The following is a 25,220-nucleotide window of genomic DNA, read 5'->3' on the forward strand; positions in this document are numbered from 1 at the left end:
TTTTTCCTATTCCGAAAGGTTAACTACGCATGTTCAATTTCAATTTATCAACTTCAGATATGGTACGCATGCTCACTGTCCCTCAAAAGCTTTAGCTGACAATGCGCATGATCCGGCTTCCGGGCGAGGCTTCGGCTGGGTTTCTGCGCATGTTTCTGCCAGTACCTGGCTCCCAGCGATAGTTCTACGCATGTTCATTGCCCACGGTTCGGCTTCACAGAGTCCTGTACGCATGCTCCAGCGCTGAACTTGAGGAGCCAGTCTAGGGCCTAGGCGCAGACGCACTGAGCCCAAGCAGCCGGTGATGGCGGCAGCTGCGGTGGTGGCTGCGGCGGGTCCGGGCCCATGAGGCGACGACGGAGGCGGGACGGTTTTTACCCAGCGCCGGACTTCCGAGACAGGGAAGCTGAGGACATGGCAGGAGTGTTTGACATAGACCTGGACCAGCCAGAGGACGCGGGCTCTGAGGATGAGCTGGAGGAGGGGGTGAGGCCCGGGGTCCCGGGGGGCCCGAGGTGACAGGGCCGGGGCGGCGGCCCGCGCCCTGGAAGCGCGGCGCGTCCGAGAGCGCGGAGACCCAGGGGGGCGCGAGTAGTTTGCAGGAGGAGCCGAGGCGCTGCACGGCCAGAAGCGGGGGGGCGGGCGTGGCGGACCTGGCTGTAGGTGCGAGGCTGCTGCGGCGCTTGCAGGTGCGGCTTGTGCCCCTATAGCCCCAGACCGGCGCAGCCGGGAGCAGTCTGTTTGTGGAGGGAACGAGGAAGGGCGCGTGGTCGATTCCTGGAGCTACTGGACTTGAGTGTGCGGGGCGCGAGTGTTGGGGGGAGGGGACTGCGCTTGCCGGGTGGCCCGTAAGTGCAGGTGAAGTGTGGAAGGGTTTCCCTAAGTATTCCATCTTCAGACCTCCCACAACCGCTTCTCTCGGCCTGTCGCTTCTCTCCTAGGAAGCGCTCAGCTGTTAGAAGTGACAGCTGAAAACTTCTGTCGGGAGTAGCGCTGCCGCTGCTGTTACAGCCACCAGGAGTTTTATTTCGGGAGCAAGGGGGCTCTGCTGCATCTTCCAGGGTTTGTTTGTTTGCTTTTTTTTTTTTTAAAAACCCTTTCCGTGTGACTGTTTTTTTTTTTTTTAAAGCATTTATAACGACATACGGCATTTGTAACTTACTTTTACCCCAGTTGACGATGTCTACATTTTTTCAAAACACTTGATGTAATTTTGGGGTGGAAAAAAACCAGCGTTGACAGCTGTGATTTGGCTTGCCAAAAATAAATTGGTTGCACTGAAACTTGTGAATGGTGGTGTGAGGGCTTTTCTTGCTGTAATTTAGGGTGTTAAATTTAGAATTGTTTTTCCTAATGCATAGCTTGGTTTTACCTTTGCTGCCTTCGTAGTTTGTTATTCTTTATTCAAAATTCTTTTCTCAAGATAAATTTATTGAAAAATCACAGATTGTACCTGACGTTCAGAAATGGTGTTGTCATGCTAAATCACTGATTCTGGGTAAATGACCGTCAGTGATAACCTCACGGTAACTTAGATTCTAAATTCCATTGCCTAGATGAGTACGTGGGTTAATGACTGATGTCAGATGTTTGTTCTAACTACAGAAGGGTCTTCCCTTTCTTTTCCTCACCCTGTTTTCCTCCTTTGGCAAGTAATTTGTTGCCTGCTTGTTGACCAAAGATTGAGATGCTATATGTAAAGAATTTTGAACACTTTAAGAAACTAAGTGGGCTAAAGTAATACGGCCCTTTTCATAATCAAAGGAGTCTAAATCAAAATCAGACAGTTTGGAAGGTGGGTGTTGAGATGTGTACTTTTTAATATGTTTGCATATGGAATTCCAGTTAGCCTCTTAATGGAACATGTGATAACACTGAATACAATTTGAAACAAACATAGGATTACTTACATTAGAAATAACGTACTCATCGATTATATTGGCCCCATATGGCAGTGGCTTTGGAGCAGAGCAGGGGAGAAAATGATAGGAAGGGTATTTTATAAAATCTTCATCAGTTGAACTTATAGAATTTCCAGACCATGGTTTTATTAGGAGTTGGAAGTAAAACACTATATTCAGATTCCTGTTATGAACTGGGACCTCTCCTGGACATTTGTTTTGCTGGGTACAAGCAAATAGGATTTTGAGAGTTTTGAACGGGTGTGGAAGAGGCCAGAGAAATTGTTGGGAATAAGAAAGAGAAAGAAATGTGGCCACCACCCTGGGTAGAGGAGCTTTGGGGAAAGAGCAAAGGTAATTAAAGAGGATTTTGAGGAAGAGCCTTCAGCAAAATATATCTTACTTAGCAATGCTTTTGGAGTTGAAAATGTTTCTTTTGAGTGTGTTATTCTAAGAGGTGCAAGCTGGACAAGCAAAAAGAATTGGGGTGGGATTGGGTTGGCCACCCAAGGAGATTCAGTGACATCCAGGTTTCTCTAAAGTAAGATTTGAAATTCTGAAAAATGAGAGAAATTTAGATTCTTGGAAAATCTGACCACTGTGAATTTATATCCAAGCTTTTTAAACATTGGTGCATGTCGGAGTAGCCTCACTTCTTCGTTTTATAGTAAGGAAACTGAGGCATTGGCCAGAGAGATGATTGCCCAAGACCACAGAGGTAACTAGTGGTAGTATTTTCTTGACTCAAGTCAGCAAGCTTCATTGTATAGCTTCTTCATTGCATTTACTAGTTTTGTTTGTAATGTACCAGTTTGTGGTTTGTCAAAGTGAATTCTGATCCCTCCAGCCATGCTCACTGACTGTGTGATCTAGAATAAATTGCTTAATCTCCCTGACACTTTTTTCTTCTCCATAAAATGAAGCTTACACGCGATAAAGTATATAAAGTACTCTCAAAATATCCTGGCACATTATGTAGTTAGCTAGTTTATGGAAATATAGCTTGTCAGTGTTAACTCATTGCCAAGGAACCAGTCATTCAAATTTACCCTCATCTATGCCTAGAGACTTAATAATAAATACACTTATACTAGAGGTGCTGCATTTTTAGAACTGTAGTTTGTTTGCTTGTTTGTTTCCTTTCTTTTTGTCATTGGTCCTATTTAGAGATATATACCTTTTTAGGTATGTTACACTGAGTGAATCTGTATTAGTAAATATATGTGTTTACATAGCATAGTTAATTCTTCAGTGAGTAAAAGATGAGGAGAATTAATACATTTTAAATACTGTATTAAAACCAATGGGTGAAAGGGTTTTTTTGTTTGTTTTTCTGTTTCATTGGTGATAATATAATTTGGGAACAGAGTTGAAACTAAGGGAAAGTTTTCCTCTAGAGATTTTCATTAGATTATGAAAATGTTGGAAACATCTGCTTTCTATGGAGGCACAGGTTAAAAGAGTAATAGATAATTGTGAATGCAACTTAAAAAATCCTTAATTTTTACTCTACTAATTCAAATTTTGAAATAGTCACAGAGGCTTACTAGTAGCACGAATTTCAGATTGGGATATTAAAGTTTTATAGAGCAAAAGTTTAAAAATTTTTAATGTTTTGAAAAACAGTGCTATATATTCAATAGATAATATGTATTCAAATATTCACGATTGTGAATATCTCATTATCAATGCTTATCTTGCATTTTAATAGATACTTACCTTAAAGTATTTTTAAATAGCCCAAGATTTGGGGCCAGGTTTACTCCTTTTTCCCAATGTATCTGAATTACTGAATCTCATTTTATAAGGAAATACCTGTGAACAGCCAGGCAAGTAGATAAATGATTTAATGAATGTTTGGATTAAGGATATTTTTCACCCATTCTGTAACAATTTATTTAAGTTTTTATGAAATGTGCTCTCTTTCATTGGGACTTAAGGCATATTAACTTGAATTTATATACAATTTTAATTTAATACTTTGTGAATAGTCATTCTGATGTGCTAGTTTGAAACAGTGTATCTTGTATAGTACCTTAGATGAGGAGGATTCTACTTTGTCAATCATAGTGGCACACACAAGAAACATTGGGTGGGTCATAAAGCTTAAGGCAGAAAAAGAAAAATCTGAATAAAGTTTCCTGTGAAGGAGAATTGTCAGTATGTCCTATATGGTAGCTTGATGTTTCTGGTGTAAGACTTCTAGTTGTGGGTTTTATTTATTTACTTCTTTATTTTTGGCCACACCGTGTGGCAGGCAGGATCTTAGTTCCCTGACCAGGGATCGAACCCATACCCCCGCCATGGAAGCACAGAGTCCTAACCACTGGACCACCAGGGAAGTCCCCTGGTGTAAGACTTCTAAAGATAACATTGAGTAGTAGAAAAGAATTGTGCCTCAAAATGCTTCTGATCCAGAAGGTAACGGTAGGTAGTTATAAGCCCAGATGCAGGTGGTAAGACAGGCCTGGCTGGCTCCGGAAATGAAACATAGCCACAGGGCATATCTTTCTAGGTGGCTTCAGAGTCATAGTTCAGTTTTAACTACTCTGTGGTCTTTAATTTAAAATTAAGTAAAGCGAATATTAAAAAAAAAAAAGCAATTACATAATACCAGTTTTATAGAAGTTAGCCTTTTGTCTTTAAAGTGAAGCCATCATAGGTGATTGTATGAAGCACCAGAAACCAAAAAAATCCCTTTAACCATAACCACCCCATCTGCCCCTCCCCACACACAGAAGAAACTGTATCAAGTTGAAACTGCAAGAATTTTTTTCCCTTGATACTGCCCCCTCCATTTGCCTAGGTCTAATCATGAAACATACATCCTTGGTGTTAGACTTCATCCTGACTTGTTTACACTGTGAGCAAGTTCTGACTAAAAAACTTGTGTTTTGAGGGGTCATTTGAACATCCATTGTGTAAGAATACTGTCAGTTTTCTTTGTGTGTCTTGACTGTGTGCTGGTATCTTTGAAGAAAGATGAGTTCACTTAAATATTTTTTGAATTATTCTAAAATTTTTAATAAAAACTTTAAACTTCTAATTTTTTAGAGCCTACTTTCAATTAAGTGATAGCCTTTTGTATAAATTGAAAGAGTTCATAATCAGACTATATTTAAGAATACTCATTTTAAAGGTGTATTTTGTAATATAAATAACTGACTTTCTGCTGCCAAATTATTTTTTATAATTCAGTGACTTTTAGTATATTTATGGAGTTATACAACCATCACCACAATTTAGTTTTAGAACGTTTCTGTTGCCCTCAAAAGAAACTTCGGGCCCATTTACAGTCTCTCCTCATTGCCACCCCTAGCCCTAGACAACCTACGCAACTAGTCTACTTGCCATCTCTATAAATTTGCCTTTTCTAACGTGTGTATATGGAATTATACAGTATGTGGCCTTTTGTGTCTGGCTTCTTTCACTTAACATAATGACGTGAGGATCATCTGTGTTGTGGTATATATCAGTATTTCATTCATTTTTATGGCCAAATAGTATTACATTGTTAGGATTAACCACATTTATCATTTCACCAGTTGATGTTCATTTGAGTTGTTTCCATATTTTGGCTATTGTGAATAACGCTCCTATGAACATTTGTGCCTAAGTCTTTGTGGAACATGTATTTTCATTTCTCTTGGGTAGATACCGAGGAGTAGATTTGCTGGATCATGTGGTAAGTCCATGTTTAATTTTTGAAGAAACTGCCAAACTGTTTTCCAAAGCGGTTATACCATTTTACATTGCTGCCAGCATTGTATGAGGGTTCCAATTTCTCTACATCCTTGCCAAACTTGTTATTTTTTGTCTTTTTAATTATAGCTATCCTAGTTGATATGAAGTGGTATCTCAGTTTAGTTTTGGCTTGCCCTTCCCTAATGGCTAATGATGTTGAACATACTTTCATGTGACTATTGGCCATTTATATGTCGTCTTTGCAGAAATGCCTATTCAGATCCAAACCCATTTTTTTAAAATTTGGTTATTTATTTTTTTATTATTGAGTTGTAGAAGTTCTTTATATGTTCTTATTCTGTGGATTTTCTTTTCACTTCATAATATCTTTAGAAGTGCAGAAGTTTTAAATTTTCAGTAAATTCACTTTATCGACTTTTTTCATTACTCTTTTGTGCCTTTTGTGATCTGTCTTAAGAAGTCATTGCCTACCCCAAGATTGTGAAGATTTACTCCCTTCTAGATTTCTTCTAAGAATTTTATAGTTTTAGGTCTTACATTTAGGTCTGTGATCCATTTTGATGTATGGTGTGTAGATGGGGTCCAAAGTAAATCTTTGCATGTGGATATCTGATTCTGCCAACACCATTTATTGAAAGACTGTCTCCCATTGAATTTTCTTGGCATCTTTGTAAAAAATCAGTTGACCGTAAATGGAAGGGTTTATTTCTGGGTTCTCAATTCTATTTCATTGATCTATATTTCTGTCCTTATGCTGGTACCACACTGTGTTAATTGCTGTTGCTTTGTAGTACATTTTGAAATCAGGATGTGTCAGTCCCCCAACTTTGTTTTCCTTTTTCAAGACTGTTTTGGCCCCCTTGTGTTTCTGAGTGAATTTTAGGATTAGCTTGTCAATTTCTGCAAGAAAGGAACCTGGGATTTTTATAGGATTGAGTTGAATCAGTAGACCAATTTATTTAGTATTGCCATCTTAACAATGTTAAGTCATCTGATCCATGAACATGGAATGTCTTTTGACTTATGTAGGTCTTCAAAAATTTCTTTCAGCAGTGTTTTGGAGTTATCAAATATACAAGGCTTGCACTTTTTTTGTTAAATTTTTTTCTAAGTATTTTATTCTTATTGATGCAACTGTGAATGGAGTTATCTTAATTTCATTTTTGAATTGTTCATTGCTAGTGTACAGAAGGTTAATTAAGTTTTGCACTCATTTATACTATGGTCAGGATAAATTTTTGGCCAGCATGACTCCTCACAATTTGAGAGTGTTGTTTAATTGTTTTGCTTTGATCAGCCATATCGTACACTACAATATCTTGGACTGGTTGTGGTTACTTTAGGCTTAGCTAGGCTGTAGTTACATAAGGTTTGTAGCATTATGTTAGTCTTATTATCAAAAGCATATCAGAATAGCACTTTTTGTAAATCATTTGATTAACTCATACTTGGAATGTAGTACCTTTAGTTTCATAATATACAAAATACATATTTTGAATAAATGTAATTTTTGAAGGAAAAATCACCTTTTTTTTTTTTTTTAATAAATTTATTTATTTTATCTTTGGCTGTGTTGGGTCTTCATTGCTGCCACGCAGGCTTTCTCTAGTTGGTGGCGAGCAGGGGCTACTCTTCGTTGTGGTGCATGGGCTTCTCATTGCGGTGGCTTCTCTTGTTGTGGAGCACTGGCTCTAGGTGCACAGGCTTCAGTAGTTGTGGCACACAGACTCAGTAGTTGTGGCTCTTGGGTTCTAGAGCGCAGGCTCAGTCGTTGTGGCTCACGGACTTAGTTGCTCCGTGGCATGTGGGATCTTCCCGGACCAGGGATCGAACCCGTGTCCCCTGCACTGACAGGCAGATTCTTAACCACTGCGCCACCAGGGAAGCCCAATCTCTTTGTTTGTAGATCTTTGATGAGTAGCATCTGTAGCTTAGTTGTCACATAAAAGTGAAATCCCATAGTATTGTTTGTGTACCTTATTTTGTTCATCACCACATTTACCTGTTATTAAATTATAGAGAATTTGTAAGCTGGTTTATTCGTTCATTGTCCTTCAGTAATGGGGTGAAGCAGTAAATTCTTTAATTTCTTGTTTATGATATTATTTATTTTTAAAACTTTAACATATTTTTCAGGGTCAGTTAAATGAAAGCATGGACCATGGGGGAGTTGGACCATATGAACTGTAAGTTTATATAAAAAGGTTTCACTGTGCTGTCTTTCTTTTATGTAGTTTATAGCCATTATGTGATTTCAATAACCTGTTTTTAAATATTTAGTCATATATACAGACTTGGTTTATTGAGTTTGGCACCAATATAATAACATATCTGGGGTTTTGAGATCATGTATGCATTTTGAGAAAAAGATTATTCAAATTTAGAGTATACTGAATATGAGTCTGCGTGTGTTAGGAACTTTTATTAGTTTAATATAGAGAACCACCTTTTCCTACTGAAAAAATAAAAATTTTAGAAATGCTCCCCAAAGCAAATGCTTTTTTTTTTTTTTTTTTTAATACTTATTTATTTATTTACTTGGCTGCGTCGGGTCTTAGTTGAGGCACGTGGAATCTTCATTGCCGCGTGCAGGATCTTCATTTCGGCACATGGGATCTTTAGTTGCAGCATGCGAACTCTTAGTTGTGGCATGTTCCCTGACCAGGGATCGAACCCGGGCCCCCTGCAATGGGAGCGCGGAGTCTTAGCCACTGGACCACCAGGGAAGTCCCTCAAATGCTTCTTGTTTTGCTTGTAATACATCATCCAAACAGAGATCTGTGCAATCTTATGTCATTTTAGGCAAGCTTCATTAGGTGAGTATGGTGTTTAGTCTGCTTTGTACCCCATCTTCAAGTAAAAAGCCTTGGATTGTGGGGAGACTGAGAAGATCACTCATAGAAAGCATTTAAGTGACAGATAAATTGCCTCCCTTTTTGGAGTCTTTAAGCAGATGTGGAAAGATGCATGGATATAATTTATTAGCAACAATTTTTAGCTAAAGACTTGAACTAATTGGGTACCTTTAGAAAGCTCTCATTTTCTGCTGAAGTTGCCAAATGAAGTTGGATAATAGCTGATCTCATAGACATTTTGAATGAACTAAATTTGAATAACTCGAAGACTTTTTTCCCTTTGTCAGCTTAATAAACGTGTTCTAATTTATCTTAGTTTGGGGATGCTTGATGCTTATGAAAGTAAATAATCAATAGCATGTTCTGTAAACAAGCAGATAAGCAAACAGTTATCAAGCCACCCTAATCTTCACCTACCATGTCATTGAATCATTAGTTTACTTAGAGCACAGATACTATATTTGTTATCATGCACCTTTTTCCTTTTACTTAATTGGATTATAATTCTCTTTCTAACAGTATGCTAAAGGTAATTTAACTTTTTGCAAATTTACTTTTGGTTTTGCTTTTCTTCCCAGTGGCATGGAGCATTGTGAGAAATTTGAAATCTCAGAAACTAGTGTGAACAGAGGGCCAGAAAAAATCAGACCAGAATGTTTTGAGCTACTTCGAGTACTTGGTAAAGGGGGCTATGGAAAGGTAGGAAGTATTTTGAAATGAGAGCTGTTGTCTGTCTTGTGTGGATTAATTTTTATACCCTGATTCCAGCAGTACTCTTCAATCTTTGTTAGCTATCAGCAAAGGATATGATCACTTACCTGGTATTATTTGAAGGATATACAGAAGTTCTCCTTTTCCTACCACCATTCACTTAAAAGCCTGGCACATTGTAGGCACTCAGTCAATATTTGTGGAATAAATAAATAGGCAGCTGTGCCAGGCAAAGTCTGCTATTAGAGGATTCATTCCTTCCTTTGGTTAAATGGTACCGTCTGTTGGTATCCTTTAGAAAAAACAAACAAACTACTGCTTACTTTCAAGAGGCATGGCACATTAAATTGGTATCTGTTACTGAGACCTTAATCTAAATTAGTTTTCTTTGACTTGTAGTATTTGGAGCAATAGAGTTAGGGAAGCTGAAGAATATAAGAGGGGAGAAGAAAAATGAAGAGAACCTCTTAGTTTCATAGTTTTGCCAGAGGCTTTCTAATTTAAGACCTCACCTCTGTGTGTTCTGCCCAAGAAAATTTATACCTTGCCATTCTCTATCAAAAGACAGAATTTGGATAACATTTTAGAGTTAGGATTAAGCTTGAGAACTATTTATGCTATTGTGTAGTGTTCATTTTTGCAAAACATGACATTTTTAGTGTATTCTTAGGCTTGAGGACATACTCTAATATGTTCTAATCATCTTGAATGTGTAACACATGCACTGTGAATCAGACATTTTAGCTGTTGCATGAAAATGTATTATAGCTAGTCATTTTAAGGAATAGGTAATTGCTGTCAACTATTATTAAATAGTTATATGTGAAGCATCCCTTAGAATTTATGAAATATTTTATAATTTCTGTGTGTCTGGGAAACCTGATTATAGCTTTTTCTATGCAAACTTGGATTTTTTTAAGTAACACGGAGTGCTTGTTGTAAGATGGTCATTGCCCAGCTTTGCCACCAGATGTCAGCAGACCAGACAGAAAAGTCCCATGTTGTGTAACACTTTTCACTACTAAATCTTTAATACAATCTCATAGCTCATCATTTTTGTACACAGTCCTTCATGATACTAGTTTTTGTAAGAATACAGACTGCTATATCATTTGTTTCTTATAAGTAGGAATTAAGGGATTGTGACTAGCATAGTTTAGCTTTTAGTAACACACACTTCTATTTTTCATCTAGGTTTTTCAAGTACGAAAAGTAACAGGAGCAAATACCGGGAAAATATTTGCCATGAAGGTGCTTAAAAAGGTGATTTCTCCCCTCCCCCCCAACTATATTCTTAATTGCTATAAAATCCATACTTTGGTCTAAAATTCTCAGTCAAAAAATGTATTTCTAACACAATTATAAGTCTTCTTGGAATGTGGGTTACATTTCATTATTGTTATTCTTGTTTTATTCTGCTTGGTGAGGGTGGAGAGGAGAGCTGTTTCAATTCTCCTCTGAGGTAACTCTTTTAGCCCTTTGTTCTGGTCTCTGTATTTCTAAGTAATAAGCAAGTTCTGCTATGACTTAATTCAGTAGTTTTAGAATTATGCATTGACTTCCTATTTTATTCTTTTTTACTCCTTTCTTCCTTTTTCCCATCCTCATCTTGCTTCATTTTCTTTTGATCTACTATTGTCTTCTCACACCTTCCATCAACTCTGTAAAACACCTTTCGGGCCAGTGTTCTATGATCACACTTATTAGATAATTTACTAGTTCCATTTATTTTCCTAGAGACATCCCATAGGAACCTTCTGTCCTCCTGTTCTCACCTGTACTGATAGTTATCTAGGCATAGCTATCATTACTGGACTTTCCCTGCACCACAGTCCTTGGAATCCTCCTGACACCTTCAGTGTTGGATCTTTGGTTTCTGGATTCCATATGTTCCTTTTTCTTAGTTTGTGACTCGTTCCCTTGCTTTGGTGACCATTTACTGGTGGGTTCCTGAGAAACTGAATCAAGGTAAATTTTTTGGGAAATATTGCATATTTGAAAATTTTCTTATTATATTCTTATACTTGTTTGTATGGATGCAGTTTTGAAGTCAAAAATCATTTTCACACAGGATTTTGCTCCATTTTCATCTAGCTTTCAGTATTTCTGTTCAGGAGTCCCTTGCCATTCTGATTCCCAATCCTTTATAGATCTATTTTTCTTTAAGATATTTAACATTTTCTTTTTATTTTTAATGTTCTAAATTTTTGCAGTGATGTGTCTTGCTTTGATTCTTATTATTTATTTTTACTCTTTCAATCTTGAAAGTTTCAGTCTTGTAGCTCCAGGAAATTTTCTTTTATCTCTGATAATTTTCCCCCTATTGGTTTGTTTTCTTGGAATTGCATTTACTTGGATGTTGGACCTCCTAGACTGATCATCTATTTTTCTTACCTTACCGTTTGTCCATTTCTTTATCTTTTTGTTTACTTTCTGAGAGTTTTCTAGAAATTTATTTTCTAATCATTTTACAGATTTTTTTTTTTTTTTGGCTGTGCCATGCAGCTTGTGGGATCTGAGTTCCCAGACCAGGGATCGAACGTGGGTCCCTGGCAATGCAAGCACGGAGTCTTAACCACTGGACTGCCAGGGAATTCCCTTACTGATTTTTTTTTTTTAAACTATCATATTTGTGGTTCCCCAAAGCTCTTTTTGTTTTTTCTTTTTACAGCAACCTATTTTGTCAGTGCAGTATCTTCTTTTATTCCTTAGAGGGTTTTAATTATAAATTCTTTGAAATGTTCTTTTGTTCCATGCATGTGTCTCTTTTCTAAGTTCCTATTTTCTTTGACTTTGATTTAGTGGTTTTTTGCCATGTCAGAGGCCTTCTTTAGATGTCTGGTGTCCTTTAAGAGTGGAACTCTGAAAAGCTGATCAGAAGTTTTATGTGTTTAGGCTTCTCTGTAGTGCAGTCATGAGATTAGCTGGCAATTGACTAAGAACCTCCAAATATCAGTGTCTGAAGGTCTTTTTTCTGGTATGGATCAGTTGGTACTGAGAAAGATCCTCTATTCTCTTGCCTAGAAAAAGCATTTTGGAGCTGGATGACAGAGAGGAGATGGAGATCTCACCTTTCAACACCAGATTTTCACTGAAGTCACTTTTTTTGTTTGTTTTGTTTTTAATTTTGTTGAAGTATAGTTGATTTACAATGTTATGTTAATTTCTGCTGTACAGCAAAGTGATTCAGTCACGCATATATATATTCTTTCTCATCCATTATGGTTTATCACAGGATATTTATTAGAGTTCCCTGTGCTATACAGTAGGACCTTGTTGTTTATCCATCCTATATATACTAGTTTGCATCTGCTAATCCCAAACTGCCAAACCATCCCTCTCGCACTGCCCCCCTTGGCAACCACAAGTCTGTTCTCTACGTCTGTGAGTCTGTTTCTGTTTCGTAGATAAGTTTATTTGTGTCATATTTTAGATTCCACATACAAGTGATATCATATGGTATTTGTCTTTCTCTGTCTGACTTACTTCGCTTTAGTATGATAATATCTAGGTCGTCCATGTTGCTGCAAATAGCATTATTTTATTCTTTTTTATGGCTAAGTAATGAAGTCACGTTTTTACTTTAGCACTGTACTCTGTATACTTCACTCTTTTTTTTTTCTGGACACTACATCTCTCTAAGAGGTAGTTCCCTGGCTGGTTAGTGTGGGGATGGGAATCTTGTTGGTCTGTCTGTTCCTTATAGAGACCTTCAGATAATCTCTCTGTTTTCAATGCTCCACCTTCTGCCTTCTGCAGTCCCTAATGATTCCAGTTTTTTTCCTTTCTTTCCTTTTATTTTTGCTTCTAATTTTTCAACCCTGCTAGGGTTCTATAGATGGATTCAACTTCTTCTGTTATGCCTCTTTGCAGGCATTTAGGTTTGATCATACCCCAGTATACTAAGTCATGCACTATTGCTTTATCCCCACTCTGTCTTCACCTTTTGAGATGAGGAGTTACACGTGTTTCTTAGTTTTATTGAAGATGGATTATGTATGTCTGGTTTCTTGTTCTTTTTGTTTGGGATTGATTTCTGAAAAGAGCTCACTCTCTTAAATCTTAGTAGAAAACTATATTAAAAGACAATCAAAATGACTTTTAAAAAAAATTATAGCGTTTGTAATATTTTGGTCCTATTTTCCTGATTTTTACTTAAGCGGTACAAATGACTTCCTAATTTAATTTAATTTTTTTTTTTTTTTTTGGCTGTGCTGGGTCTTCGTTGCTGCATGCAGGCTTTCTCTACTTGTGGCAAGCGGGGGCTACTCTTCACTGCAGTCCACGGGCTTCTCGTTACGGTGGCTTCTATTGTTGTGGAGCACAGGCTCTAGGGCGCGTGGGCTTCAGTAGTTGTGGCATGCAGGCTCAGTAGTTGTGGCACACAGGCTCAGTAGTTGTGGCTTGCGGGCTGTAGAGTGCAGGCTCAGTAGTTGTGGTGCACAGGCTTAGTTGCTCTGTGGCATGTGGGATCTTCCCGGCCCAGGGATCGAACCCGTGTCCCCTGCATTGGCAGGTGGATTCTTAACCACTGCGCCACCAGGGAAGTCTCCATAATTATATCTTAAGTATGTTTCTGGCACTGGTGTCTTTAATGGAAAGAAGAGGGTGGTATCTTTAATGGAAAGAAGAGGGTGTTGGGGTTTTTTTTTATACTGATGGTGAGTGGGCATGGTATATTGGGAAATCCATAGACCTAATTACTGCTAATTGTCAGGCTTCCTTTTTGTGCCCAGGCCTCTAAAACCTAACTTGCTTGCCTCTCCTTTTGCTTAGTTACCATTCCTTCCCACTGTTGGTTTTTGCTTTCCCCAAGCCTGCCTAGATTCTTTCCTTGAGCAAAGAACACTGTCTCATTCTTTCCTTGCTGTTCCTAAAAACAAGCTTACAGCAGAACATAATGAAAGTGAAAAGGTTGCTAGGGTTAGGTCCAAGGTTTTAATTTCTAAATCCCTAGGTAAGATGACTGTGTACTCCCGTTGAGTTTCTTCTTTTGATTTTGTTATCCTTGAAGCAGAGTACTAACCCTCTTGACCTGAGTATGTGGTAAGAATATACCTCTTTCTAGCCTTAAAGATGAACGCAGAATAAACCAGGTGTCTCCTTGTCTTAAATGAGTTGCTTACATCTGGACAATCTGTCTGGATTTAGCACTTCTGGGATTGTTTACTCATAATGAGAATGGTCCCATTTGGGTACTTGCTCATGGTGGAAAGTTGAGGAAAAGACTGTTTCCAACAACTCTCTCTCTACCCTACCACTTGCAACAAAAATGTACTCTGGAAGCAAAATACTATTGCCCATGGCATTAGTTCGGCTCACACTGTAAATTTTAGAACCTTTGGCCAAAGGCTTGTAACTCACAGATTGGTCATACTTCTTTCATTCCTTCTTTTTAAATTAATTTATTTATTATTTATTTATTATTTAGTTTTGGCTGTGTTGAGTCTTTGTTTCTGTGCGAGGGCTTTCTCTAGTTGCGGCAAGCAGGGGCCCCTCTTCATCGCGACGCGCGGGCCTCTCATTATCGCGGCCTCTCCCGTTGCGGAGCACAGGCTCCAGACACAGGCTCAGTAGTTGTGGCTCACGGGCCCAGTTGCTCCACGGCATGTGGGATCTTCCCAGACCAGGGCTTGAACCCGTGTCCCCTGCATTGGCAGGCAGATTCTCAACCACTGCTCCACCAGGGAAGCCCTCATTCCTTCTTTTATTGAACCAACTGAGACTCTCCAATGTGCCAGGCATTTTGCTAGACATTAGGATTTAGCACTTGAGACAAATGTAGTCTCTTCCTCTCGCTCTGCTCACTGTGTAATTCAAGGGAAGAACTGATAAGCTTATCCTTGCAATTTCTCCTCTACTCTGGTCAAAACCTTTTCTACTTTGAGGTTTAAACCTATACTACTTTCTTATCTTTTATCAGTCTTTTTTTCCCCCACTCCCAAGTCTTATTGCCCTAGTGTCTTCCATGTCCTTGTACTAAATAAGTAATCAATTGCCTAGCCTTCTAATTCCCTGTTGATCCCAACTCCATCAGCATTCACCTCCGTTCCACTTCACCAGCCCCCGCAGCTGTATCCTCCACCCCTGAAACATTGGACTGTAATAGAGCAGTAACATTCTCACTTATTTATTCCCACAATGCCTGGTCTTTGGCCCTAAGCCCTTGTAGTGCTTTGATGTTTGTTTTTTCTTCAAGTTCTTAGCCCCATTCTAATTTCAGTTTATTCCTAATCTAGCCTAATCAACATGATCTGCCACTTCAGTCACCTGCTATCCCATTGACCTTATGTTCAGGAAAGTTCTAATCTAATCAGTTTATTTGTTAATGCTCCTTTATTCCTGTATCTCAGTTACTGAACATCACTGGCAGAAATCACACAAACTTTTAAGTGGCTACTGGGACAAATTCGTAGTCCTGAACTCATGTGGACGCTTAGGACTCACCAAATATCCCTAGACAACTCCTTCCATTCTCTACAACTATTAGAGCCTTTACTATCAGTCCCACTATTCTTTTTTAGCAGACTGCGTCTCTTTCTATTTGAGGCTCTCAGATATGATTCCCTTCAACTTCCTGTTCTAATCCTTGTCCCCAGTACCATATTGTCTACATTTTCACCTGTCTTTACTTCCCTCTCTCCAGGCTTAGTGGGAGATGTGTTCCTCCTTCTTTCCAAGGCTAAACCCTCTCTTTATGTTTTGGATCCCATCACTTTCTGCCTGTTCAGGGTCTTTGTCACTTCTGCCTCTTTTTTCCATAAATATATTCATGTCTTTGCCATATTTAGAAAACAAATCCTTTCCTCACTCAAGGTCTACTGTAGCTTCCAGTCTCTGCCTTTCATAGCTGAATTTCTTGAGAAGTCATGTTTTATTATTTTTTTCACTCACTATATTTTGACTTCACAACTCTATTTTGATGAAATGCTTGTCCCCTACATCACCAGTGATCTCCTAATTGCTGAATCCAGTGATCTTTACTTAACTCATCCTTAATTTACCTCTCTGTTAAATTGAAGCTATTGACCACAGCATTTTGAAACTCTGCTCCCTTGACTTCTATGATTCTTCTTTATTATTTCTTCATCTTCTCTTCTTGGCCTCTTCTCAGACTTTCTCAAAATTATTTATTTAAAAAATTCAAACCTCCTGAACAGTTAAAAAATAATGTATCTTTGAAATTTTTCAAACTTTCCAAAGAGTTACAAGAATAGTACAGTGATAACCAATTGTTAAGTTTGCCATATTTTCTTTGTCTGCCCCTCCCTCAGTTTCTCCTCTCTCAGTATGTATGTGTGTGTATATTCAAAGTTTTAATTTTTTTGGTGTACAATTTGAAAGTTATTTGTATACATGGTACTTCGCCCTTAAATTCTTTAGTATGTATCTCTTAAGAATAAGGGCATTACATACATAACTACAATGTAATTGTCACATTTGGGAAATTTAACATTGATATACTATACTGTTTTCTAATACATTGTCCATACTCAGACTTCCCCAGTTGTGTCAATAATCTCCTTTATAGCTATTTTGTTTTGTTTTTAACATCCAGGATTTAATCAAGGGTCACACATTGCATTGAGTAGTCCTGTGTCTTTAGTTTCCTTTACTGTAGAGTACTGTGTCTTTAGTTTCTTTTACTTTAGTTTCCTCTACTTTTTTGTCATTCATGACGTTGACATTTTTTGAAGACTCTGGGCCATTTGTTTTGCCGAGTATCCCTAATTTGGATATGGTTCATTGTTTCCTCATGAAAACACTTAAATTTTAAATTTAGGTTAAATGCTTTCTGCAGGAATATTTTACAGGAGCATTGTGTCCTCAGTGCATGGGCTCAGGAAGCACATAATGTTAGTCTGTCTCATTATTTGGTGAGACTGAGTTTGATCACTTTGTTAAGGTGGTGTCCACCAAACTTCCCATTCTACTGATAACTTTTTCCCTCTGTAATTATAAAGTATCTATGGAATGAAAGTTAGAGATTGTGTTAATATTGTGTCCTAATAATCTTCTACACCCAATGGTTTTATTATCCATTGTTTCTTAGCCAAGTCAAATAATACTCTGGTGATTATAAAATGGAGACTTTTCTATTTTTATCATTTTTTTCTATATTGTCATTCTTCTGTAAAGAAGAGCTTTTCATACTTGCTTTTTTAAATTTAATTTTTTAAAATAGTACGGACATTTTTTCAGTGTGTTATCCATTTCTTTCATTATTCAAATTTTGGTCCACAAATTTTCCCAGGTTTTGCTAGAGAGAGCTCTATTAAGATGGCTTCTGTGTCCTTTCAACATATACCCTTGTTAGTTTTTGAGTAGTTCCTTACTTTCTGTATAATAGCGTGCTCCAGGTTTACCTTGCACTTTCCCTGACCCTGGCCTAGAACCATCTGATTCTCCATGGAACCCTGTTTTTTTTGGTAGAGAAACCAAGATCTGGGTGCCAAGCTATACTTTTTGCTACTGAAGTCTCATTGTTTCTGGCTTTTTCAGTACACAGAGCTAGGAAGTTTTGTTTTTGTTTTAAATCATGGCTTCATATTGATATTCCTAATTTCAGTCCAATTCCATAGGGTACTTCTTTCCTCAGCCTACATTTGCATCTCTTTTTCCACAGTGAGAAAAGCCTGGTAACAACGTCAGTACATTTACTTATTTGCTTAGTTGTACAATATATGCAGAATAGTTTGAGAATTATAATACCAATACTGTGAGTAACTACAAACCTACTAAGTGTGGTTTAAGATTTTTTTGCAATTTTTGTTATGCTTACATATATGTCACTAAGAATGTTCAGTGTAAAGTTATTTAAATATCTTTTTTTTCCTTTTGTGGTAAAATTATCAAAGTAATAGTCAATTAAATTTATGTATTTCTGTTGTATTCAATTTTATTTCCCTCCCCCATCCAGATTTAATTTTATTTTTGAAATGTATGAAACATTAACATGGTTCAGAATTTAATAATCACAATAATGATATTTGATTTAGGTAAGAAAAGAAATGAATGATAAAACCCTTCAGGTTTTACTCAGAGGTCCCATTCCTTTTCCTGCCTTTCCACTGTCATTAGCTTTTTTTTTTTTTTTTTTTAAATAGGTTTCTTGTTGGGATGTTTTATGTTATGTTATGTTATTTTTTTGGCCACGCCACATGGCATGTGGGATCTTAGTTCCCCAGCCAGGGATCGGACCTGGGCCCTTGGCAGTGAGAGCGCCGAGTCCTGACCACTGGACCGCCAGGGAATTCCCTGTATCATTAGCTTTTGGCTTAATTTAGTTGTGCTCATTATTGCAGATATAAGCATGTACCTATTATATATATTCTTATTTTCACTTTTACACAAAAGGTAGCATACTATGTATACTGCTGTGCCATATATGCTCTTTTGCACCTTGCTTTCAGAGATGTTCCTCATTCTTTTTATAGCTTTTTTACGCAGGGTTTTCAGGCAGTATCCTATGCATGGGCATTTAGGTTGTTTCTAATGTTTCACTTTTACAAATAATATTGCAACTAATGACCACGTATATATGCTTTTTCATGTTACTAGAGGTGTACAAGAACTTAGAATTTAAGACTTAGCATGTCCAAAGCAATATATCATTTTCCCAAAACTTTTTTCTTTGTTTCCATTTCCTGTTATTGAATGACACCATTACTTACACAGAAACCATGGTATCATCATTTCTTCTCATATCTCATTAGTCAGTGAGTGCTAATGATGCACTTTTCCCCTTTTTTTCCCCACCTTCATTTTCTTAGTTACAGGTTTTACTTCTTGCTTAGTTTACTAGCCTTCTAACTGGTGTAATTTCTTCCCTAAAACTTCACACTGCTACTTGAACTGTCTTTCTTTTTTTTTTTTTTTTTTTTTTTTTTAATTTATTTATTTATTTATTTATGGCTGCGTTGGGTCTTCGTTGCTGTGCGCGGGTTCTCATTGCGGTGGCTTCTGTTGTTGTGGAGCACGGGCTCCAGGTGCGTGGGCCTCAGTAGCTGTGGCTCGAAGGCTCTAGGGCACAGGCTCAGCAGTTGCGGTGCACGGGCCCAGCCGCTCCGCGGCATGTGGGATCCTCCCGGACCAGGGATCGAACCTGTGTCTCCTGCATTGGCAGGCAGACTCTCAGCCACTGTGCCACCAGGGAAGCCCTGAACTGTCTTTCTTAAAGCCAAAGGTTATTCATTTACCTTACCTCAGCATTTCTCCTCTGCTTCTAAAATAAGATTCAAATGCCTTTGCCTAGATGCCCAGGCCTTCCATTTCCTATATGTCCAGCCTAATACATGTCCTAACCACTTCTAACCATACTGAACTACTTATAGATCCTCTAGACATGTCCTGTCCTGTCAAGTCTCTTTTGCACTGGGAATGCCTTTTTTTTTTTTTTTTTAACCCTCTACATTTCATCTTCTTTTTTTTTAATAGATTTTACTTTTTTTTTTTTTTTTTTTAAGTATTTATTTATTTATTTACGGCTGTGTTGGGTCTTCGTTTCTGTGCGAGGGCTTTCTCTCGTTGTGGCAAGCAGGGGCCACTCTTCATCGCGGTACGCGGGCCTCTCACTATCGTGGCCTCTTGTTGTGGAGCACAGGCTCCAGATGCGCAGGTTCAGTAATTGTGGCTCACGGGCCCAGCTGCTCCGCGGCACGTGGGATCTTCCCAGACCAGGGCTCAAACCCGTGTCCCCTGCATTGGCAGGCAGATTCTCAACCACTGCGCCACCAGGGAAGTCCTACATTTCATCTTAATAACTTTTTATGATACAGCTTAGGTATCTCCACCTCCAGGAAGACTTCTTACCAGGTCAGATGTAGTTCCCATCGCACCTTGTGCTTAGCTCCATTGACTCATCTCTCTTCCCTGGGACTTTGGGCTCCTGTGGGCTAGAGACTCCTTCTGTTGGTTCTGCTTTCTTGTTAAGAGCCTATAAAATAGTAGACATTCAACAGTTAGTGAATATATGAATAAATTTGATCTGTTTACATTAAAACAGATTATTTAGGTTTTCATTTACATGTTTACTACAAAAAATCCAAACAGTGCAGATGTATATAAGAAGTGAATGTCTTCCATTACCCCTATCTCAGTCTCCAGTGGGAACTATGATTAATAGTTTAATGTTGGCAAGAAAAGCACAAAATAGATTTTCCAGTTACTATAGAATAAAAATGTCTACTACTTTGTTCTTATAGATCATCTCTTTTCCTTTAGGCAATGATAGTAAGAAATGCTAAAGATACAGCTCATACAAAAGCAGAACGGAATATTCTGGAGGAAGTAAAGCATCCCTTCATTGTGGATTTAATTTATGCCTTTCAGACTGGTGGAAAACTCTACCTCATCCTTGAGTATCTCAGCGGTCAGTACACAGCTTGGTGTAATTATTTGCATTAGCTCCAGAAACTTGGTCAAAACATTTTTTTCCAATAGAAAAATGCTTTTTCCCAACGTGACCAAATAGTTCTTAAAATTGACAAATACATTGACATAAGGAATTCAGATGTGACGAAATGTTTCTTTTTGCACACAAATGTGAAGGAAACTTTAAAGGTTAAGTCTTTTTCCCCATCTGTAATATTTTATCTTAATCCCATTGTAATCAATTAAAATAGCAAACAGCTAATTGATAGCCATCAAATTGACTACACTTGGGTAAGATAATATAATTCAAATAAACCACTGATTTATTTTTTTCTAAACTGACATGGAAAACTTAGAGTGTTGTTTAAGGTAATGAGTATTTTTGGTATTGCATCTTTAAACAGAAGAGTTTTTTGTTTAATGTAGTCTTATTGATAGATTTTGCAGTTTACATTGGAAATCACCCACCTTTTCCAGGGCTTACCCCCTCCTAGGAATTTGTGGCACCCCATAGCATTTCAAGATCACAGGTATCTATTTCCAGCAAACACTTGAGTTTTCTGAAAAACAGATTTCACAATAGCCTGTAACATGGAACAGAAAGTTGCAGAGTTTAGTCACTTTTTTGTGACTGTTGTTTTTTTCTTGTACCTTTATTTTAACATAGTTTCAGATTTCCACAAAAAAGTTGTAAGAACAGGACAAAGAATTCCCAAGTACTCTTCATGTAGATTCCCCAAGTGTTATCATTTTACCACATTGTTTTGTTTCATCATTCTCTTTCTCTCCCTCTCTGTATATGTACGTGTGTATATAGATGTATATATACACACATATATGTGTATATATATTCATAATTTTTTCCCTGAACTATTTAAGAGAGTGTCACAGACATGATTTCCCTTTACCCCTAAATACTTCAATGTATATTTTTCTGAAATTAACAACAGTGTCTTGCATAACTGTACTAAAATTATCAAAATAGGATATTAACATTAATACAATAATCTCTCTCAGTTTCCTTTAATCTGGAACAGTTCCTCAGTCTTTCTTTGTCTTTCATGACCTTGACATTTTTGAAAAGTACAGTCTAGTTACTTTGTAGAATGCATCAATTTGGGCTTATATGGTGTTTCCTCAGGATTAGATTCAGGTTATGCATTTTTGGGAGGACCATCGAAGTGACATTGTATCCTTCTCTGTGTATCAGAGCAAGAGGTACATGATATTTCTATCTTTGTTCCATTACTGTTGATGTTAACTTTGATCATATGTATAAGGTGATGTCTGCCAGTTTTTTTTTTCTGGTGAAATTTTCCTTTTGTAATTAGTAAGTATCTTGAGGAGATACTTTGAAATTATTTAAATATCTCATCTCTCATCAAGCTTTCACATACAGTTTTGGCATCCATTGATTCTTGCCTGAAACAATTAACTATGATGATTGCCAAGTGATTTTTCTTATTCCGTCATGGCTTCTTCATTTATTATTTGGCATTCTGCTGTAACGAAGAGCTTTCCATTTATCTATTCACCGATTTACATCATTGTGGACTCATGGATTCTAAGATTTTTCAGTAGGATATCACACTTTATTATCATTGTTTATTTTGATATTCAAATAGTGCCATACTATTTACAAGGACATTGCCAAATTCATGCAGTTTAAGAGTTCTAAAAATGTGGAATATGGGCATTCACTAATTTGCAAGGATGGTTTAATTACATACTAACATTTTTCTGTATGCCGGTAAAATGTTAGAGAAGCTTTAATCAAGATTTTTTTTTTTAACCGCAGGTCTGGAATCTGTAAATGTTTTGAAGTTTATAGATGTAAAACCTAGAATTCCAAAACTTGTATATTTCACATAAGAATAAGAACACTGCTAAAAATGGAATCCTGAGGACTTAGTTTTAAACCTGTAATTTTTAGGATCTGTTTTTTATTTTTAAAGGGTTGATGTCTTTTAATTATGGCTAAAAGGAAAGCACAGACCCTCTCATTAGAAATGGATTGTTGGAAAAAAAAGATTGTTTTGTTTCTAATGTCTTTTTCTTTTCTTTACAGGAGGAGAATTATTTATGCAGTTAGAAAGAGAAGGAATATTTATGGAAGACACAGCCTGGTAAGTGAAATTTTTGTGGTTGTATGGATTCAGGTAATAATTCATATAATTAAAAGCAAAATCCTGGTCCCACTGCGGGCAGCCAGATGATTCAATAAATTGTCCTGGAGCCAGTTGGTCACTCAGGACTCTAAGAGGGAGAAGCAGCTTTGGGACTTGGCAGCTATTGGAGGTCACATCATTCCTTTGCCCCCAGGCTTTGGGTGGAACGTTCTTCACACCAGTTCCTAACAGAACCATTCTCACTGGGGCTTTCTTTCCTTGAATTGGTAAGCTGCCTGCCTTGGCTCTGGGTGGTTTTCCAGTGAAACTTTATGTGTGGAGCAATGGAAAGTATCAGAAAGCATCTCCTCTTTTTGTAGACTTTCCAGTTCCCAAGGTGCAGTCTTAGGGAGGTGATAAGCCTGCACATATCATCTGTGGATTGATTCAGCGGCCAGGATGGGATCTACCCTCATATTTCTTAAGATGGCATCTGCTTCAAATTAAAAATATACACACCCTTTTGTGAGATGACAGAATTGGGTAACAATAAATCAGTTTATCCTACACATTAATTGAATAGAAAACACTTAAATGTTTTTTCTACCTTAATTACCAAACTGCATTCCATTGTTTAATTTCAGGCCTTTTCTAACACAGAAGCTGCACTTAAGAGCCTTAGGGATGAAGTGCCCTTTTTTGGAGGAGGCTCTCTGAGCCATGTTGGAGGCTGTGTTTGTGGTCCTGCTGGCTGTGAAACTGCCTCAGTCCTCTAGGACACACCCTCTCCATCCTGGAGTAATCTGCAGGATTGCAACATTGTTATGCAGCCAGTATTGCAGTGCCTTGTGCTTTTCGAATCCAGACAGGGTTGACTCAGCCCTTTATTCTTTTGAGGTAGATAAATTTGAGTGTCACACAGTTTATAGTTGTGGGCTGGCTGGCAAGAGGGAGGGCAGATACTGTGGGCATGAGCTGTATATAAATATGCAGCTGTATTAAGTAAGGGATGCGTGGGCTTCTAAGGGTCAGGTTATAAGGTATTTTTGAAACTAAGACTTGATCTCTGAGAATAACAAAGTTCCTGTTTCCTATGGGATTTAAAAATTGGGGGTGGGTGGGAGAAATTTGCTTTGATCTGGATGACTATTGGCCTAGTTCCTACATAGACAGAACAAAACACGACCAGTGACAGTTTGGCATATTCTGGACTTCTTTGCAATTTTAGCAGTATGTTCTAATGATGAAATAAAACATTTTATAGTTTCACTAAATGAGTGAAACGTAAATGTCTCCATGCCTTTTGGCAGCATCCTATGCCATCTCTTTTCCCCATACCCACCCCCACTCCCACTAATTTGGTCTTTGGTGCATGTCTATTTCTTTCAAGGAATTTTGCTCCATACATAAACTGCTTTGAGTAGATTACTCTTTTTAATTTTATTAAATCACTTTTGTTTCCAGCTTTTACTTGGCAGAAATCTCCATGGCTTTGGGGCATTTACATCAAAAGGGGATCATCTACAGAGACCTGAAGCCGGAGAATATCATGCTTAATCACCAAGGTGGAGATATACTGTAAACAATTCTATAGTAAATAATCATCTTAAAATCTTCCCACACAGGTCATGGTCATTTTCAAAGCCCCATATTTATGCGTCAGTTATTATACATTCCTCCCTCAGAATTTATAGCATCATATGATACTTGTACTTATGGTTGATGAGATTGAAAGAGAATTGAGGATAACTGGCCACAACTACCTTTTCTGGTTTAATCCTTACTCTTTATAGCTTGTCATTCTTTTGAAATCCTTACATAAAGTGTGGTGAGCCAGAAGCCAGTCCAAATACTAATTTTGGTTGGTTCCTTAAATTGGAAAGTGAATCTTAACTTTATAAATTGAGTTTTCTTTACTGATGAAATATATAAGTATTAGAAGCAATATTTTTTATGATAAATTTTATTAATGCTCTAAAAAAGGAAAGGATTAGAATTGAACCAAAATATTTGATATAACTTTGGAGGTAAAATGTTTAGTAGGCATCAGTTTATTCTTGCTGTCTGCAACAACAACAGACATAAAAATCAGACAGACTAATTAATATTCTGTGCAGCTATAGCTAGAGCAAAGTGAGCCTTGATCATTACTGCATGCTGCTACAGACAGTTCAACTTATGTGAGAGTAATCTGGGCTGGCTAGACTTGGCAATTCACTCACATCCCAAAGGAGCAACCAACCAACTCGGGTATCTGGGGGCTGGTGGCAGCTGCTGATCCTTAGATGTCTATCGAATGATGCAAGAGGTAGTTAATGGTTTTAAATTCTTGTACAGAAAATGGTTTATGGACAACTGATGCCAGAATAAGTGTTTCAGATAGTGGGGGGTTTCTTGCTTTCCTTTCTTTTCCCTTTTTTTTTTTTTTTTTGGAGAAATGTACTTAACCACATACATCACGGGTATCTATGTATCTCTCTCTCTCCCAGTTCTGCCCCCACTGCCACAAATTTAGATTCTGATTGTGAATTCTAAGGCAAGGAATAGGATAGGGAAGTGACTAGTTA

At 37.7% G+C, this 25,220-nt stretch overlaps 1 protein-coding gene and 1 long non-coding RNA gene across 5 annotated transcripts in view; one reads left to right on the plus strand and one right to left on the minus strand.

The window, feature by feature from the left end:
- The first annotated feature begins 264 nt into the window (after positions 1 to 264).
- RPS6KB1 (ribosomal protein S6 kinase B1) overlaps positions 265 to 25,220 on the plus strand; it is a 39,202-nt gene continuing 14,246 nt past the window's right edge. Inside the window, exons 1-7 of one of the 4 annotated variants that reach the window (XM_059906496.1) lie at positions 265 to 486; positions 7,743 to 7,792; positions 9,040 to 9,160; positions 10,367 to 10,435; positions 20,396 to 20,543; positions 22,614 to 22,671; positions 24,118 to 24,218. In XM_059906496.1, the coding sequence (XP_059762479.1) occupies positions 346 to 486; positions 7,743 to 7,792; positions 9,040 to 9,160; positions 10,367 to 10,435; positions 20,396 to 20,543; positions 22,614 to 22,671; positions 24,118 to 24,218 (688 nt within the window). In that variant the 5' untranslated portion in view covers positions 265 to 345. Of the gene's footprint in view, positions 487 to 929; positions 1,063 to 7,742; positions 7,793 to 9,039; positions 9,161 to 10,366; positions 10,436 to 20,395; positions 20,544 to 22,613; positions 22,672 to 23,297; positions 23,683 to 24,117; positions 24,219 to 25,220 lie in introns of those variants that run through there. The other 3 variants (XM_059906499.1, XM_059906497.1, XM_059906498.1) reach the window with 3 other exon arrangements.
- On the minus strand, positions 8,150 to 21,088 carry LOC132354622 (uncharacterized). Its single transcript, XR_009499351.1, has 4 exons — positions 21,014 to 21,088; positions 19,985 to 20,108; positions 9,280 to 9,464; positions 8,150 to 8,289 (listed from the first exon to the last, which is right to left on the minus strand). It is a non-coding gene; the product is annotated as an uncharacterized LOC132354622 (long non-coding RNA).

This window comes from Balaenoptera ricei, chromosome 20, assembly GCF_028023285.1.
Source record: "Balaenoptera ricei isolate mBalRic1 chromosome 20, mBalRic1.hap2, whole genome shotgun sequence".
NCBI lineage: Eukaryota > Metazoa > Chordata > Mammalia > Artiodactyla > Balaenopteridae > Balaenoptera > Balaenoptera ricei.